The sequence below is a fragment of the Macadamia integrifolia genome, chromosome 5 (assembly GCF_013358625.1).
Source record: "Macadamia integrifolia cultivar HAES 741 chromosome 5, SCU_Mint_v3, whole genome shotgun sequence".
Taxonomy (NCBI): Eukaryota; Viridiplantae; Streptophyta; class Magnoliopsida; order Proteales; family Proteaceae; genus Macadamia; species Macadamia integrifolia.
In genome coordinates, this window is record NC_056561.1 from 24,369,174 (window position 1) to 24,384,161 (window position 14,988).

A 14,988-nucleotide genomic window follows, 5' to 3' on the forward strand; every position below is an offset into this window, starting at 1 on the left:
TTACTACTACAGCCATCTGATTCAGATCAAATTTTGGGCACTTATTCTAATGGGTTGGACTCTTGTTTGATCCTTGTTTCAGGACCATCTGAAGTGTTGTTTGCTCGTAATCAGGAATCACCCAAATCTGGGTGTTCTTTTCCCTGTTTTGAGAAAACTTACTCTTGGTTGCTGATTTGATCATATTATTACTACTGCTGATCTCTGATTATGGTTCTACACTGTCTAATACATTTCATTGAGTATTTATATACTACTGTTTAGTTTTCTAATGGTAGATCGTAACCACCCCCCCCCCCAAATGATAATGTACAAGTCCAGATCACTACTATTAAACTCTCTGGAGTTTCCAACTATCTTTTATGGGTCCAGGATGTGTAGGAATATATACATGCCAAAGGAAAGATGAAGTATATTACTATGATCCTCCTCCTGATTCGAAAGATCCAATCACCCTGATTGGCTTATTGCCTACAAAGAGTGGATGCATGAGGATTCCACCATCAAGATATGGTTATGGAACTGTGTTGAACCTTCCATTGCCTCTAATGTCATGCTTCACACCCTTGCCAAAGGTATTTGGGAAGATATACGTGAGAGCTTTTCTCAAGAGAAGAATATCTCCCACATAAATGACCTGTATGAGAAGTTGTTCAACTTTAAACAGGGAGATAAGACAGTGAATGAATACTTCACCAGTTACAAAGTTATCATTGAAGAAATTCAGATTCATCAGCCACTTACTACTAATCTAGAGCAATTGAAGCAACAAAGGGCTGAATTTCATGTTACGAAGTTCTTTGCCTCAACTTTTATACCAGTCTGTCAAAAAGTCAACTTCTCACAGGGGAGAATGTATCCTCTCTTAATGAAGTGTTCTCTTGCATTCATCGTTTGGCTAATACCTCCAAAGATGATCCTTCCCCCAAGGATAATTCATCATTGACTGCTAACTGTGGATGTGAAGGACGAGGCCATGGCCATGGGATAGGGTGGTCATGACACAGGTAGTCAACCAGTTGACAAAGCTTGTCATCAGTGTACTTATTGTGGCAGTACAAATCATACTATTGACACTTGTTGGTCTAAACATGGCAAACCTGAATGGGCGACAGCTAATATAGTCATATCTAATGCATATACCGAGAGAAATTCTGGTGACAACACTCATAGTTCTGCGTCTAGAGCATCGTCTATTATGTCCATTCCTCGAGATGATTATAACCAAATACTCAAGCATCTCTAACAGCTTGATTCTCCATCCGCTTCTACCTCCACAACAACTTTAGCCCACACAGGTTACTCTACATTCCATATTTCTGGTTTATCTATCCCATGGATTATTGATTCTGGTGCATCCTGCCACATGATTGGTAAATCGATTTTTTCCCCCCTATCTCAAGTTCAAAAGTCACAAGTTATCCTTATTAATGGTTCCTCTACTTAGGAAACAGGTCATGGGACAATTTCACCCATTTCATCTATTATGACCTTATCCTCTGTTTTTTTTTTTTTTTCGGCTAAAGATCATTTGTATTAAAAAGAAAAGGAAATTACAGAGAAAGCTGGGCTAAGCCAGCATGGGAGAAGAGGCAAAATAAAAAGCATACTGAAACAAGAAGACTAGAAGCAGCCCCCTCCACCTTCGGCATGGCCATCAGCAGAAGAGGCTACTAGACTACCCTCCCACGGAAATGAGACAATCAATAATCAATCAGCGAAGTCTTGATCTACCTTGCGCATCCAGATGAAGCTCGTCGTGAACCGCTGGCCAAGAATCCAAGGGCAACGATGAACAAGATTTTGTAGCCGACTTCGATAGGAAATCAGCAACGGGATTTCCTACACGAAAATAGTGAGATATCTTCCAAGTAGTCCGAGAAAGATAGGACTGAAGGGAAGACCATTCTTGCCACATATACCATGGAACCCTGCACTTCAAAACCATCACTAAAACAACAATTGAATCAAGATACCCTTAAGTCTTTTATCTGTAAGTCAACTTACTAAACCTCTTAAATGCTGTCACTTTCTAAAATCAACTTACTGAACCTCTTAAATGCTCTATCATTTTCTACCCTTCTTATTGTGTATCCCAGAACGTTCAGACGAGGAAGATAATTGGTGGAGGGCTTGAACAGGATGGACTTTACTAGTTGGATAACACTGAACCTTCTACCGCTGCTACTAGTACCACTTCAAGTGGGTCTTCTCCTTTTCAATGGCATCTTCATCTTGGGCATCCTTCCTTATATCTAAGCTATGGTTGATGGTCCCTAGTTTGTGAAGCCTTTGAACTCAGAAAGCATCATCGCGCTTCCTTCCCTGCTCGTAGTGTGTCTAGAAGTTCGTCTTTGCTGTCTTTAGTCCATTTAGACATTTAGGAGCCCTGTTGTGCTTATAATAGATTTGGCTTTTCCTACTTTGTTAAATTTTTGGATGATTACTCCCATTCAACTTGGATTTATTTGATATTTCCATTAAATTTTTTTGATCAAATAATGCTCTTGAATTCACTAAAAATGAGATTTCTGATTTTTTCTTGGCTAATGGAATGATACATTAGACCAGTTATTCTTACACTCCTCAACGAAACGGGGTGGCCGAACGAAAAATACACACTTGCTTGAAGTTGCCAATTCTATTATGATTCATATGAATGTTCCCAAGTATTTTTGGTGTGAGGCTGTCCATATAGCTTGTTTTCTTATTAATTGGATGCCTTCTTGTGTTCTTAAAATGAAAATTCCATCTCTTTTATATATTGTCTCTATGTTCCCTTTACCTCGTATTTTTTGTCGTGCCTGTTTTCTCCCTCAAATTGACAAACTTTCTCCTAGAGCAAGCAAATATATTTTTCTTGGTTATGTGTCTACCGTTCAACTTCCTTCTCCTTTCCATACATTTGCTTCGTCCTTATCTACTAATTTTGTACTAAAAACCAATCATAAGGCTCTTTCGCATCCTGGATGGAAAGTGACTATGGAAACGAATATGGGTGCTTTGTTATCTAGTAATACATGGACCCTAATGGATTTACCTCTGAGTAAGGATCTTGTGTGATGTTGGTTTACACCATCAAGTACAATCTGATATCTGTTGAATGCCTTCAGGTACGATTGGTTTGCTAAAGATACACTGACTTGTGGAGTTGATTATTTTGAAACCCTCTCTCTTGTAGGCATGGTCAAATTCGGTTCGTGTGTTTTTTAATTATTTCTCTAGCTATAAGCTTAGATTGGCCTTTTGTATCAGTTGGACATTAAAAATTCCTTTATCTATGGTGATCTTCAAGAGGAGATTTATATGGAGCAACATCCTTGGTATGTTGCTTAGGGAGAGAATTCAGCCTAAGTATGCAAACTTCACAAGGCTATGGGTTGAAACAGTCTCCACGAGGTTGGTTTGATAAATTTAGCTCCATTGTTACTCACTGTGGATTCTCACAGTGCTATTCTTTTTTCTTTTTTCTTTCTTTTTGTAAACTATAGTGCTATTCTGACAAGTCAGTAGTTGTATGGCGACAGAAATCTAAGGTGGTTGTCTTGGTTGTATATGTGGAGGATATTATTATATCTGGAAATGATGAAACTAGCATTATAGAAGTTAAATGTTATCTTCATCAACATTTCAGATGAAAGACTTGGGTTCTCTCTCAAGTACTTTCTGGGTATTAAGGTTCTACAGAGCAAAAAAGGAATCAATTTGTCATAGAGGAAATATATGCTAGATCTCTTACCCAAGGCTGGAATGCTCGCTTCTAAACCCGTTGATACTCTCATGGATCCTCATCAAAAATTTGGTTCCAGCAAGAGTGAAGAATTTGGAGATAAACATCAGTATAGACAGTCAGTTGGAAAATTATCTACATTACCGTTGCTAGATCAGATATCTCCTTTGCAGTTGGGGTCATCAGTCAATTCATGCAATCCCCAAAGAAGGTTCACTAGGATGCAGCTTGCCGAATACTAAGGTATCAGAAAAGGGCTCATTTATTGTCTACATTACAATGTTGATCTGGTTGGTTTCTTTGATGCTGATTGGGCCGGTACATATAGTGATTGGCAGTCTACCCCCAGATATTGCACCTTTTTTTAACTTATTTACTTAGAGGAGTAAGAAACAAACAACTGTGGCAAAGTCTAGTATTGAGGCTGAATATCGAGTTATTTCTCATATTGCAGATTTGCAGCTTGATTGTGTTTAAAATCCTTACTTCAAGAGTTGAGGTTTCCAGTTACTCAACCCATAAAGATGTTTTGTGATAATCAGGCTGCTTTCTACATTGCAAGTAAACTGATATTTCATGAAAGGACCATTGAAGTTGATTGTCACTTTGTGAGAGATGTTGTAATTAAGAAGTTGATTACTACTTCGTTTGTTTCTTCTGTTTATCAGCTTGGTGATATGTTTACCAAGCCGTTGTTTAGTCTTACTTTCCGAATCGTTCCAAGCGGGGCATGGGTGAGTTATATGCTTCAAGCTTGAGAATGAGTGTTAATGTGTCACAGAATGTGTACCATAGGGAAACAGTTTATGTAACACAATAGGGGGAGTTTTCCTTCTATACAGGTCCCCTTCTTAGGTTGGTTGGTTAGTTATAACTGGTCTGGGGTGTTAGTTTCCTGGTTTATTCAGGTTGTTAGTCTTTATTTGTAGTTTGTTTATGATTCCTTCTATAAGGAGGTAATCTGTGTTGTATTTGTTCATTTTAAATGACACAACAGGAGGACCGCTGAGGTTAATTGACTGTTTTCTCTCTGCAGTCTTCTTTGTCTCATCTTCTGGTATTGTTACAAGGTCTATTGGCCAGTCCTGGGTATTCCAGACTGATCTGATTCCTCAATCCTTCTTGTTATGCGTAAATAATTTGAATGCAGTGAATCCATCTCTGAGAATTTTGGAGCAGTCATCTCTTGAACCTATAGAATTTTCGTTAGGATGTCCATTGTCATTTATGCATTCCAGAATTCATGTTGGATCAGAAACATCAATCTGGTGCTATTAGCTCAGATTGGTTACAAAGTAGTGCTAATAATGTGATGGTCACAGGTTCATGACTTTCTTGGGCCATTAATAAATGATTTACTTCCTCCGTCCCCCAATAACTGTCCCCTTTGGAAAAGCCCAAAGTTTTTAAGAGGAGTAGTTAAAGCATTAAAAACTGGACAAATTAGGAAACTTAATAAAACTCATTTCTTGATGGACAAAAAAATTGGGACACGCAAGAATGAGGACGACTCTCTGTCTTATTATGAAAGTCATACTCATAACCTTCACTGCCATCAGCTTTAGTCTTGTGGATTATGTAACAAAAAAGAAGAAAGAAAAAAAAGTCTGGTGGGAGTATTTGATATGTCCCCAAACTCTTGACAATCCTCAACAACTATTAATAAAAACAGAGGATGTGGTTGATCCTATCCATAAACTTTTCCTCATGAAGTACCTTTGCTGAGTGCTCATGACTCGAACCTTCAGTTCTATCACATATTTTAATCACATACATCAGAAAACTTTGGCCCCTAATCTTTTGTTTAGTGATTGTACACACCTTCAGTTCTGGTTTATTCTGAGTGGTGTCCGGACTCTGGAACCACAACTCTTCTGACTTCCTGCTGTGCAAAATATATATACATGTATCAGCCTTTTGATCCTAATATTTTATGTATTGTGACAAACGTGGTTACGCACCCGAAGAGTCAGACACTAGGACATGGCTGTGAAGAAGACGACGAAGCAGAAGACCACTTCTTTTAACAAATTAACACTTTTTTTGGCCAAGTACCTGTACTTATAAATACATGTTTTTGAACATATATCCCAACATTCTAAGCTTTGGATTTTGTCTGTATTTTAAGGCTTACCTTAAGAAACACCTTTTGTAAAAGGATTGTGTCTGTAGTTTAAGCTTTGGATTTCCATGAGCTTTGGATTTTGTCTGTAGTTTAAGGCTTACGTTAAGAAACACCTTTTGTAAAAGGATTAGCTTTTTGCTAATCGACTTGAGTGGAGAAAATAATATATTATAATTAAATCCTTATCATTTGTGTTTGTGATAGATATATTATATCCTTATCATGTAGCTCATGGAAATCATAACATAAGAGTATCTTGTTCTCACTCTCATGAACAGAATGGCTTTACTTGAGGTCCCATGGTGACCCAGTGCTGCAACTCCTTCCACTCATTGGGCCTATGCCTTTGTTATTATGAATCATGTCATCAACCATTTGGTTTCAACTGTTGTATAGGGTAGTGTCCATGCACAGTAACTTCATATCATTTTTTTTTTCTGGGTAAACCACTGGTGATCTCTTGCCAGTGCCCTCTGGTTGATGTGTGCCAGTTCTGGTCCCATCTCCATAGATGCACCACTTTCTACTGTTTGTAATGCTTTTTTGTTCCCCTTTTTATCACCGGCTTGCTTGCCATCTTCAACAACTATTGAACCCATTTTTTTATGTCTCTGACTTACTACTAGCCCATGTTCATTTCACTATCTACTACTAGCCCATGTTCATTTCACTATCTACTGAAACAGAGGCACATAAGGTATCACTTCCCCAGAGCAATTCAGGGTTTTTTGGATCATTCCTGACTTGATTCTTGTTTGGCAAAAATATGTTCCTCTGTACTGACCTTAGGCATCTTTGCTGGTGTTTCATTAATTCAGTTCAAGCATTATTCAAGTGATATCTAAGAAGCAATCACAATGTATTATCATATCATTAAAACTTTGGCCTGATAACATTGGTTCTATGTTTCTCAACAATTGGTTTCTTCACTTGAGGATCACTCTTTGTTTCTCTTGACTCTCATGGTTTTTCTTTTGAGTATTTACAAAGCAATAAATACTACTAAATAAAGAGACTGAATTTCCTTAAAAGCCAGTCCAATGGAAGACATTGCAAACATGAGTTTATTGTTGAGAAGGGGAAGATTGCTTGGAGCTCACTTTTTTTCAAGGTCCAATAAAATGGAATCAGAGATGTTATCGACTTCCATCGAATCGTATCAGATCTGAATTGCCCTGGACCTGCCCAGAACCGGTTGAATGCCTAGAAATTTGAAATCTGAAAGAGGAAGTAAAGATCCTCCAAAATCTATGATTTTTTTGGAGTCTATGATTCATTAAACCTGGGGATCTTGCTACCATAGTTTAGTTTCATTGATTTTCTGTTATTTTAATGATCAAAAGAAGGAATCAAAAAATGAAGATCAAACATGAAACCAGACAATTCAGATGAAGGTTGCCGAAACCGGATGGAGTGGGGATCAGGTTCCTCAAACCATGGTTCTTTTGTTTTATTGATTACTGAACTCTGTTTTTTTTCAGCAACCAAAGTGTAGCCTTATTGCCTCTCTTCTCAGAGAAAAAAAAGAAAAAATGATGCACAAAATTGATCAAATAGAGCTGTTTGGGGGCAAGGATCCATGTAGCCGATCCTACTTAGGTGAGATGTTTCTGAGGTATTGTGTTGTTGTGTTTTTTTTTTTCTTTATTATTATCTTTCCCTTTCATGGATTCATGTAGCAGACCCTATTAGTTGGGAAATGGCTGAGTTATTGAAAATTGATCAGATTTTATGCAATTTGCATAGAAAAATGAAGAGGACACAAGAAAAAGCTATGAGGTCCACAAATTCTGTCCTCACTCTTCTGATGCTGTCCATTGGAAGCTACATAACACCAGACAACCAAATGTAGGCTTGAAGACAATGCAAGTATCAATATCCTATGGACTTTATAGAGTGAATGATAGGGAAATTAAGTGTCTTTATCTGGGCCCACATAACAATATTTTCCATCAATTCTCTCCATCATCTCTGAAACATGATCATGTATAATGATGGACAAACAACCTTTGTGATCATGTTGCAGTTAATTGACCTCTTGATGTGTCCTACCATTTCCATGTTAAAAAGATGCTGTGGGGCTAGAAAGCTGGAACTGCCCTAGATAGCTTTGTCTCTGACCCACAAGACATGTAGACAATACTGGGAGGTGAAGAGATGCTATCAATCAAATTGACACTTCACCAATAAAACTAGCCTTATCCTTATGGCCCCCTTGTCATTCCTTAAAGTTCAAACTACCACTGAAGTACATTACTGATGACCCATTTCTGGCTTTCCACTTCAGGTTTCAGACAATCAGATCCAGAACCTCAACTAATAGACTCATGTTAAAGGATCCGCCAACTTCCCATTATTGGATTCAGGGCTTCTTTAGTGATTGCCCGTGCACTCATAAGGCCACCTACCACGTCGTCCTCTATCAACAGAAGGATACAAGAAAAGTATAGTTCACCCACTCATTGCTCATGACTCCTGACTCTACTTGTAACTTGTAAGGGTGTCAATCGGTATGGTTTTGAGAATTTGATATCGTTTAGATTTGATTCTGAAGATAGAAAGGAGAAATCAAAACTATATCGTATTGAAAACTCAATTGCATTTTGAATCAAAACATTTGGTTTCGGTACAATTTAATTTTATTCTGTTTCATAAATGGTTCCTCATCTGGTTTGGTTTGATTTCCGTACAGTTTCATAAATCATATGTTCTATATATATATATATATATATATACATATATAATATATATTTAGATACATAATGTATAATTATTACATAATTTGGTACAATTCGCTGCATAATAAATAAATAAATAAATAAGTATATTTTGGTCATACTGAATGCTTTTGCCTTAGATATTGAATCCGTATCTTACAGAATAAAATTCACTTTCTTGATATCAAAGCCATATCAATTTTTATTCAGCTCGATATGGTTTTAAATCGTTGATATCGTTTCAGTTCCAAATTGGCACCCTTAAATATAGTTTCAGTTCATGGTACCGGATAGGGTATCGATCAATTTTGAAATCGATATTAATATTGATATTGATACCAATATATATCAATTCCTATTGGTTATATCAAACATTTTTTCTTGCAAAGAAATCGATAACCATATTGTTTTTGACTATTTTACTCTCTATCCATATTGTATCACCGATTTAATATCGTACAAGTATTGATATTGGTGTTGACCGATATTGATAGGATCAACTATATCGGCTGATCTGATCTGATAATAATATAGGGTTCCACATCAAAGGTGTCAAAACCAATACATTAAGGAATTTCGGTCTGATTGAATCTCTTTCGGTCTAGGAATGAGGGAGACCAAAACTAATACATTAAGGAATTTCGGTTTTCAATCAATTTTGGTTTCGATTTATTTTGGTTTTTCAATATCAGGTTAATATCGGTTTATAAAAGATTTGATAAAAACACTTTAAATTTGTGAGGAAATCATGGTTTATCATTATAAAGGAATGATAACTAATATTGAAACAGATGGATGATTAATTACTAAGAAGATAACTAATATTGAAATCATAAAAATGAACCTTATTATCTAATCATTTATTTAATTTTGTGTAGTAAACAATGAAATCAATGGAAGCAATTTTACAATTTACAAATCAATTTCCATATTCAAAACCTCATAGTCATTGATTTGTAACAATTCCCTTTATAACAAAAAATATTCTCATTAATATTATAAAAAATACATAATCAATTCACAACTTTATAACCTCATAATCATTTTTTTTTTTAATCGGTTTCATCAAGTTTGGTTTTGGTTTTGTTATTCGATTTGATCCAATTTTCAACCCGTCCCAATTTATCTCAATTCAAAACCAATCAAATAAAATCAATTTGATTCGATCTTAATTTTTTCAATTGATTTCCATGCATTTTAACGATTCAAATTAGGTTTTGACACTCCTATTCCACATGGCCACATGGGACCCACATATTAGAGATCACTCGGGGCAGAGAGTATGAAAGGGCAGCAGAGAGTGTGGGAGGGCGCATAATAACTATATCAGTTGACTACCTATCACTAAAACACAGCGGAACGTCACGTCACGTCACGTCCTCCACCGGTAAATGTCTCCTAAGGGAACATCGCGATACTCGTGGTGATAACTACAACATAAACAATTCCCTAAAGAAAACGAAAATGAAACTGTTTCAAGGCTTTACCTTGTGGAGGGCCCACCGATTATTTCCAACAAGATCTATCACGCAGGTGATCATCATCTGTTAAATCCATCGAACGGTCAGCAATAGAATCTACGGTACTCCCTTTAGTACCTTAAGTTATCATCCAAGGAAGGTAATTAGATAACGAAAGACCGAAATAACCGCTCTCCACTTGTGGGGTTTCATTATAATTATATATATTAGACGTATTGAACAGGTGGAATATATTAAAAGCTATCCTAAACAGAGGCTTTCCTTGGCATCGTCACCAAAAGAGGCTCTCTTCAAATCAGTCGGTTTGTCTTAAAAAAAAATATAGAGGAAAGTTTATTTGTGAGAGGATGCGGTTTTAATGCTACGTAAGAATCAATAAAAATATACAAAGAAAAATCAACAAAAACGTCATTTTTTATTTTATTTCATGGGGATGAATGATCTTTTCATCCCATGTGTGTGGGCATAAGGGCCACACTCCTTCACATAAACCATTTTCCTAAATATAAAATCAAAATGAAAAGTTGATGTAATCTATTATAAGGGGAGGGATGGATACACTATCCCACATGCAACAAGTTAACTAGCGACAACAATAGGACCATATGGCCTACCTTGCCGTAGGTTTTTCTATCTATTATGAACCATTGAACTATTGTGCTTCTTTTCATTCTAATTTAGACTTCTTAATCTAGATTTCACCATGATTTTTTGCCAAATGTTAGGGTTCATTTAGACTAAAATTTTAGAGATGGATGAGCATTGGTGGACCGTATTAAGGCTAAATATTTTGTACAAAGTCTATCCCATGAAACAGTAATTACTTATCAAATTCTAACCCAATCAGAGCTGATAGTATAAAGACTAGAAGATTTGTTATACTTTAAAAGACAAACAAATGGCTAAAAATTCTAGGTTCCATTTGGTTGTAAGGGAAATTAAAAGTAAAGGAACTGAAAAAATTTTAAACCTAAAGAAGAAACTTTGATAATCATTATCCAACATGATTATATTATGAACTCCACTTCTTTCCAGTTTCGGTTATAAAAATTCACTTTGCTTCGCATCTAAATTCATTGGATTTGAAAAGTAAAATTAAAATTACATTTAAAAACATTATTACTAAATTTGATAAAAATATAATCATTATCTCACATGATTATATCACTAACTCCATATCATGCTATAGTTAGTTATAAAAATTCACTATAATGTATACAATCATGTTGGATTGTGATTATCAAAGTTTCCATTTGTAGTTTTTTAAAAAAATTATCACTACGTTTCCTTTAATTTTCGTTGTAACCAAATAGATTAGGCAGTCAGTAAAAATTGACACATGACCATTCTAAACCATACAACTCATACTCTTACCATTTAGCGGTTGGATTTGCTAAATCATCCATAAATCCTTCGATGTGACACATTAGGCAGTTTGGTGCATGAAAATTTCCGTGGATAGACCAACTACAAGAAACTTTATGTTAGTATTTAATACATTACAATAATGGCAAAAGGAAGGAAAGGCTCATTTAGGTTCCCATGCTTCTCACTCTCTTTGACTAATAAGCCTCAAAATAAATAATCACCAATACAAGTTCCCCTCTTGATTCAAACGACTCGACCTTAGCGGTTATGCAGTTGTGTTACTTCAGTTGTTGGCCAAATCTATTCAACTAAACATACCAACCACAAAGCCCCACCCAAAAAATATTAAAAACCCACCACGACCTCCACTTGGGGGAGAGAGAGAGAGAGATTGAAAAGGAGAAATATTGAAAATAGCTTCTCTTCTTTCATATGCAGGTACCCTTCTGAGAGAATCCATTCCCAATCTCCCATCTCAATGGAAGAGAGACCATCAGTTCCTATGGAGATAACAGGAAAGATCATCAGGAGATCAGTCTACACCTTCCTCAAGAACTACCACTACTTCACCTCAACAGCAGCAGTTATTGTATTCCCTGCCTCTGTTTCAATTCTCCTCTCTCAATCAACACTTGTACCACCCTTCCCTCTCCTTTCAGTCATCTATCTTCGTCTTCAATCACTCTTTTCTGTTGCTGGATTCCCACCCTCATCACAGTTCATCTCACTACTCAATCTAAAGTTATCTCAAACCCTCTCTTCCACAATTTTATCTATCCCTTTCACCCTCTCCTTCCTCCTACTAGCGAAAGCCTGTGTAATTGATGCTCTCCACCACCACCACCACCACCAACACAACAAGTTATCTCTTCAATCTTCCTTTTCTTCTTTCCTATTTCTTTATATTCCCCTCCTCATAACCCACATATGCAACTCCTTTGTTATCCTCTCAGCAAACGCAGGTACCCTCTCTTTGCTCTTCCTTGCCTTTAATATCCTTGATGCTTTTGGCTTCTCTTCACCCAATATCCTTCTTATCGTCTCAGTGGCTGCTGCCATCTTCTACTCCGTCATCCTTGCTAATACTCTTATTGTCTGCAACCTATCCTTGGTTGTAGCAGGGATGGAGAACTGCAGTGGGTTTCTAGCAATCCTCAAGGCATGTATGCTGATCAGAGGAAGGGCCTCAACCGCACTTTCTCTGGCTCTCCCTATCAATCTAGGACTGGCCTTTGTGGAAGCTCTGTTTCAGTACCGAATCATAAGAGTGTATAATCATTCTGATAGGCTCAGTCCCTCCACACCCTTGGAGGGGATTTTCATTGCATATTTGTACTCCCTCTTCATTATCCTGGACATCATTGCAAACTGCATGCTATTCAAGAGTCTCAAATCAAGTTCTCATATGGACCTTGAGAGCAGAAATGTTTACCATGAAGTGATTCCGGGGGAAGAAGACTGCAGCAGTATAACATACTCGAAGAATTAGCAAGAACTGCCCTGAAGAGCTTTGTTATGGACTCATTTTTCTGTTTAGTATCGACTGAGTCTTTCTTCTTGTAGATGGATACTCTGTAAACAGTTTCATTTTTTTCATTATCAGAGGCTTTTGTTTCTTTTCTTTGGATGGTTTTAAATCCTTTGTAATGAAACACATTCCAGGGGCCTAAACACCCACCGAAAAGAGTAAGTTACTATACTGTAGAAAGTGCAAGAATGCCAATGCCAGATTTATGACACAATTATTATCAAATAACGAAATAGTTCAAACACCTGATATTTCTGTATTTAGTATTTATTCATCCAGATCCAGAATTACTGATAAGAGTTTTGCATTTCAGTGTGGGTAATTCCATGCGGAAACCCACTCCAAGAGAGACTTAGGTACTTGTACAACATCAAAGTTCTCTTTTAGTCTTGATGGCAGGAACAGGAACCCAATACTGCAACTAAGTTCAAGCAGCCCAACAGATTTTTCTATGAATTCCAATCTCTGCCATCTCCTTTCTCCTCAATGAAAGGAGACAAAGTCAACCACCAATAGTCATCTCCAGCAGGCAGAGCTGAGGATTGTCTATTGTTCCCAGACAAATTGAACCTTTTGATCATGAATAAAAGAATATAAAGCTGCCCTTCGAAACAATGGAAGACCAAAAACGGCATCCTAATTTCGTTAGTTTCAAAGGTTTCTGCTGTTTATTTGACTTGATGAAGATGATACCTTCAATTTAACTGTTCTATCTTCATGCCTGGACTTGAAGAGAGGATTACTCCAGTTTGCTGTCCCATGGACCACTTTGAAGGGAACCTGGTCACTGTCTTCACCACCGATGCTTCATAGCCATCACTGAGCCCTCGTCCCTCTACTGCTCCCGATGAGAAGATAAGGAATTGTTGGAATTTAAGTTTAAAACTATGGTATCTTTTCAAATGGTCCTTTTGAAATTTAACATTTTAGTCTTTTCAAATGATCTTCTTTGAAATTTCACTTTCCCTCCCAAAATTGCTTTTTCTATTTTGTCTTTAGCACTTGTGGAGTTGTAATGAGGTAAAACTTCTCACAAAGTTTAGTCGCACATTGGTTAGTGATGAAAGAAAACTTGGACATATATATGTTATCGGTTTCTCTTGGAATAGTTGAGAATTATCTTCGTACATACCTATGGGAATTGCTTATTGGAGTGCACCTTAGGCAAGTACAGTCAACCTAGTTGCATATTAATATATGGGGCGTTCAAATACCTTAAGGAGAGTATTTATAAATACGAAACAACTTTACTCAAGTGGAATGTTTTACTGCTACTGTTTCAAAGGATTAATTGAACAAGTAAGTCTTCTTCTACTTGTAATTGTATTTCCATTAATATAATTGTTTTGTCAAAGTCTTATACCTATTGCCTGGTCTCTCTTACTTACAGGAATGCACGGTGATCTGGTGAATCTAAACTACTCTCAGGAGAACCAGCAATAACCCCAGACATGGCTGCCATAGCTTCACTTGTGCAAAAAACACTTTGTGCCTCAAGCTGTAAAAGGAGCTAAACTGGTGGAAGTCTCTGCCACTGGATCGTTGTCATTGCTGTTCACATCCTTGGCTGATATCTTTGTGAGTGGTTCAAGAGAAAGGTCTGCTGGTAGATCGCCTCTGGTTCTCAGGCCTTTGGACCATCTGGCCACTGTTGCTGCCAAAGCTGCCATCTGTTCCAAACCTAATGGTGTTTCTCTTCTCATCACAGGCTGCAAGATTCTGGGCTTCTTCCTCGCCGGTGCAGCAACCTTTGAGACTTCTTCTGGATTCAATCATGCCAATGTCCAAGTACTGATCTTTACAGCCCCCACATTCTTTTTCCTGATTGATTCATCTGCCCCCTTTCCTGATGAGCTAACAACATACATGCCAGTGTCTGGAGGAACATCATCAAACTGGAAGAAACAAAAATGGCAGCATCAACACACACAAACAGATGCATAACCAATGTGGATAAGGAATAAAAAATGATTTAAACTTCATTTACAGAAACTTCTACTTTTACCAAATAACCTTAGCTGAGCATCAGAAAACAATAA

General features: G+C 37.0%; 1 protein-coding gene across 1 annotated transcript; it reads left to right on the forward strand.

Moving 5' to 3' along the window:
- The first annotated feature begins 11,652 nt into the window (after positions 1-11,652).
- On the forward strand, positions 11,653-13,193 carry LOC122079243. The gene is made up of 2 exons (XM_042645530.1): positions 11,653-12,383; positions 12,543-13,193. The coding sequence occupies exons 1-2, from the start codon at positions 11,900-11,902 to the stop codon at positions 12,908-12,910; spliced, it is 852 nt and encodes a 283-aa protein (XP_042501464.1). The 5' UTR covers positions 11,653-11,899; the 3' UTR covers positions 12,911-13,193.
- The last annotated feature ends 1,795 nt before the right edge of the window (positions 13,194-14,988 follow it).

What these genes read in the sequence shown, in the direction of transcription:
- LOC122079243 (XM_042645530.1), top strand. Translation starts at nt 11,900, where the DNA reads ATGGAAGAGAGACCATCAGTTCCTATGGAGATAACAGGAAAGATCATC. An exon ending in TATCCTCTCAGCAAACGCAG is followed by an intron (nt 12,384 to 12,542) that starts GTACCCTCTCTT and finishes TGGTTGTAGCAG; the next exon opens with GGATGGAGAACTGCAGTGGG.